Source organism: Sinocyclocheilus rhinocerous, unplaced genomic scaffold (genome assembly GCF_001515625.1).
Source record: "Sinocyclocheilus rhinocerous isolate Xijiao unplaced genomic scaffold, SAMN03320098_v1.1 scaffold1238, whole genome shotgun sequence".
Classification (NCBI taxonomy): Eukaryota; Metazoa; Chordata; class Actinopteri; order Cypriniformes; family Cyprinidae; genus Sinocyclocheilus; species Sinocyclocheilus rhinocerous.
In genome coordinates this window covers 454,584-457,305 of record NW_015662954.1, presented here as the reverse complement: position 1 = coordinate 457,305, position 2,722 = coordinate 454,584, and the positions used below count along the sequence as shown (strand labels likewise).

General features: G+C 34.8%; 1 protein-coding gene across 1 annotated transcript in view; it reads left to right on the top strand.

Moving 5' to 3' along the window:
- Nucleotides 1-2,347, top strand: part of LOC107728534 (phosphatidylinositol 4-phosphate 5-kinase type-1 gamma-like) — a 27,339-nt gene extending 24,992 nt beyond the window's left edge. The window contains exons 15-16 of the mRNA XM_016538738.1: nt 1,827-1,916; nt 2,030-2,347. Of these exons, the coding sequence (XP_016394224.1) occupies nt 1,827-1,916; nt 2,030-2,032 (93 nt within the window). The 3' untranslated portion in view covers nt 2,033-2,347. The remainder of the gene's footprint in view (nt 1-1,826; nt 1,917-2,029) is intronic.
- The last annotated feature ends 375 nt before the right edge of the window (nt 2,348-2,722 follow it).

Here is a 2,722-nt window from a genome sequence, read left to right as displayed (position 1 = left end):
TTCATAAAAGAAGGAAATGATCAGCGTGTTTCTCAGAGAAGGGACAGAGCGGTGTGGAATAAAGGTAAATATGTGAAAAATAATGCGTTTTTTTTTAAAAACGAAGCATTAACACATGTTAGACTGCACCCCATAAACACAATCAAGCCTAGAAAAAAAACTGTGAACCACCCCTTTAATTCCCATCAGTTCCAGTTCTTGGAACATCTGATGTCTTTCCCTTTCATACGCTATACACATTAAAAGAACATGCTCAACCGTTTCTGGTAGTCCACATTTATCACAATTGCCTGTTTCATGTTTCCCTATTATGTGCCCATTTAATGCTACATGTCCTATTAAGCAAAGTTTCCTTACTTTAGCAAAGGAAAACCAGTTTCCTCTTGGCTTATATTGAAATCCTCCTACATTTTTCTTTACAAATCCTCGTTTTGTGCTTCTAATTCGTGACCGTTTTGTTTTGCTGTCTCTCCTCCGCGCTTCTGCGTTCGTCACTAATCACCGGCACGAGCGCTGCGCATATGTCCTACGTCATCCGCTGGAACGGCTTCCGCCTACGACAGTCAGCAGAAGTGAGAAAAAATTGTATAGAAAGGTTTAAATATGGATATTTTTATTACAAAAATGTATCGATTCACTACAGGAGGCCTTTATTCACCCCCCGGAGCCGTGTGAGGCACGTTTTATCATGGATGCACGCGCTTTATTTGACTACTTTTGGACTGTTTAACAAAAACACCCACCTGCTCCCATTCTAATGCTTAGAAGAGCCAGGACAATTTTTAATATAACTGATGGGATTCGTCGGAAAGAAGAAAGTCATATACACCTAGGATGCCTTGAGGGTGAGTAAAACATGGACTAATTTTAATTTTTGGGTGAACTAATCCTTTAACTCAATGTAGTAAAATAAAAAAATGTGAAAATATATATATATATTTTTTTTTTAAATGACAAAAATGCACAATAAAATTACAAAAACTTTAACTAAAATTACTTTAAAGACAAAATAGACATTCAAAATGTTAATAAAACAAATTGATTAAAAAACAGTATCACTGGATAACACTAGAAAAGTTTCGCTAGTATTTTTAATGTAATTTTCCATTATTGTCCCCTTCAAAAACTAGTATTGTTGTCATACACAACTGCAAAATATTTCTATTTTTTTATACAGTGTTTCTGGTTTTATAGTGCATATTATTAATTATGTTTTATAATGTTTAATTAAAATATAGCAAGTTGAACAACTTTTCTTGTCTGCTGATGTAATGTAGGCCGTGTAGGTGGGGACAACTACTAGTAGCCAATAATATCAATGCTTACTTTTTGCTTTCCAATCAAATCCTGGTGGATAAAATTAAGTCAAACCCTTCAATATTTTCCCTTCAATAGTATTTGTTTCATATGGAAATACTTTATATGGTATGTAAATAAAAAGTGTTGCGTGTTTTTTTACGTTGTCTTTATGAACTCTGTTAGTTTGTGATTGTTTTTCTTTCACTTCACTTCCTTCGCATTCAAAGTTTCTCTTTGTTTACTTACCAGATTTCAGCTTTTGTTAATTCATAAAATCTTGATTTTAATCTTTGAGCAGTGGCTAAAAAAAATCCAATAAATTCGCATTGTATATAAAGCTACTACTTTCCCGCCTTATTAACGTTCACAACGACTCTTTTTTTTACTAATGTCTGTCTTTCTTACCACTGCATTTCTGATATTCCTCACTCTTGTCTTCCTCTCTTTCTTCCACTGCATATTTCTGCTGGCTGTCTCTGTCTCCACCCTTTCTGGTGCCCTCTGCTGTCTGGCTTTTGTAAAACCAGCCTCCAGAAGACAAAAGCTGGGTATATTCTCCTCTGCACTTCAGCTCAGGGCCTAAAACCCTGCCAGAGGATGAAGGGGAGAGTGAAACAGTAAGTGCGCGCTTTACTGTAGTTGTCTTGGGTTCGCGATTCTTGACGTTGACGATCCATTGTCTGTTATTCCTTGCATATTAATCGCATAAAAATTCAATGTGTCCCAACAGTAATCAGACCTCAGGAAAGAGGGGCAGCTACAAAGGTTCAGACTCTTCAGATGTCCGGAAGCTCTACTGGTCGGACTTTTTCGCAACTTAAGCATCATTTTCATCGTCCTTTCACCCATTCCATAAACAACACCAAGCAAGTAGTAATACCAATGTCCAGACTTATTTATGAGTAATAATGAAAATATTTATGTTTAATTATTTTTTTATTGTTTTGTGTTTCATTTATTGTCTAATGTACATACTGTGAACGTATTTTCCGATTTGAGCTCTGGGACTCAAAAGACTTTTCCCAAGAGTGGGTTGTAGGTTATTATTATTATTATTTTTTTTTTTTAGGGGATTCTTTTTAGTTGTTAATGCACCTTTGTTATCAGGTAGCATTGTTTGTTTCGTAACTTTTGAAAAATTAAAGTTCTGTCGGAGACCTTAGATATACACAAACATGGTTTGCTTTTATTTTTATTGATTCTTCAAAAAAATATTACGCCAGCAATAGTGTTCAGTGTTTCAGAGTTATGAATTTCCAAGAAGTGGCTGTTTGATGTGTGACATTTGGCATTAACCAAAGTCCCAAAATGTTCTCTTTTTTTAATTTAATTTTAATTTAAAAATTAGGACTGATAACGGATGCTAGATGTTATAGAAAATGACATTTTCCGCATCACCTGATCTTTATATTTTATTCATTCT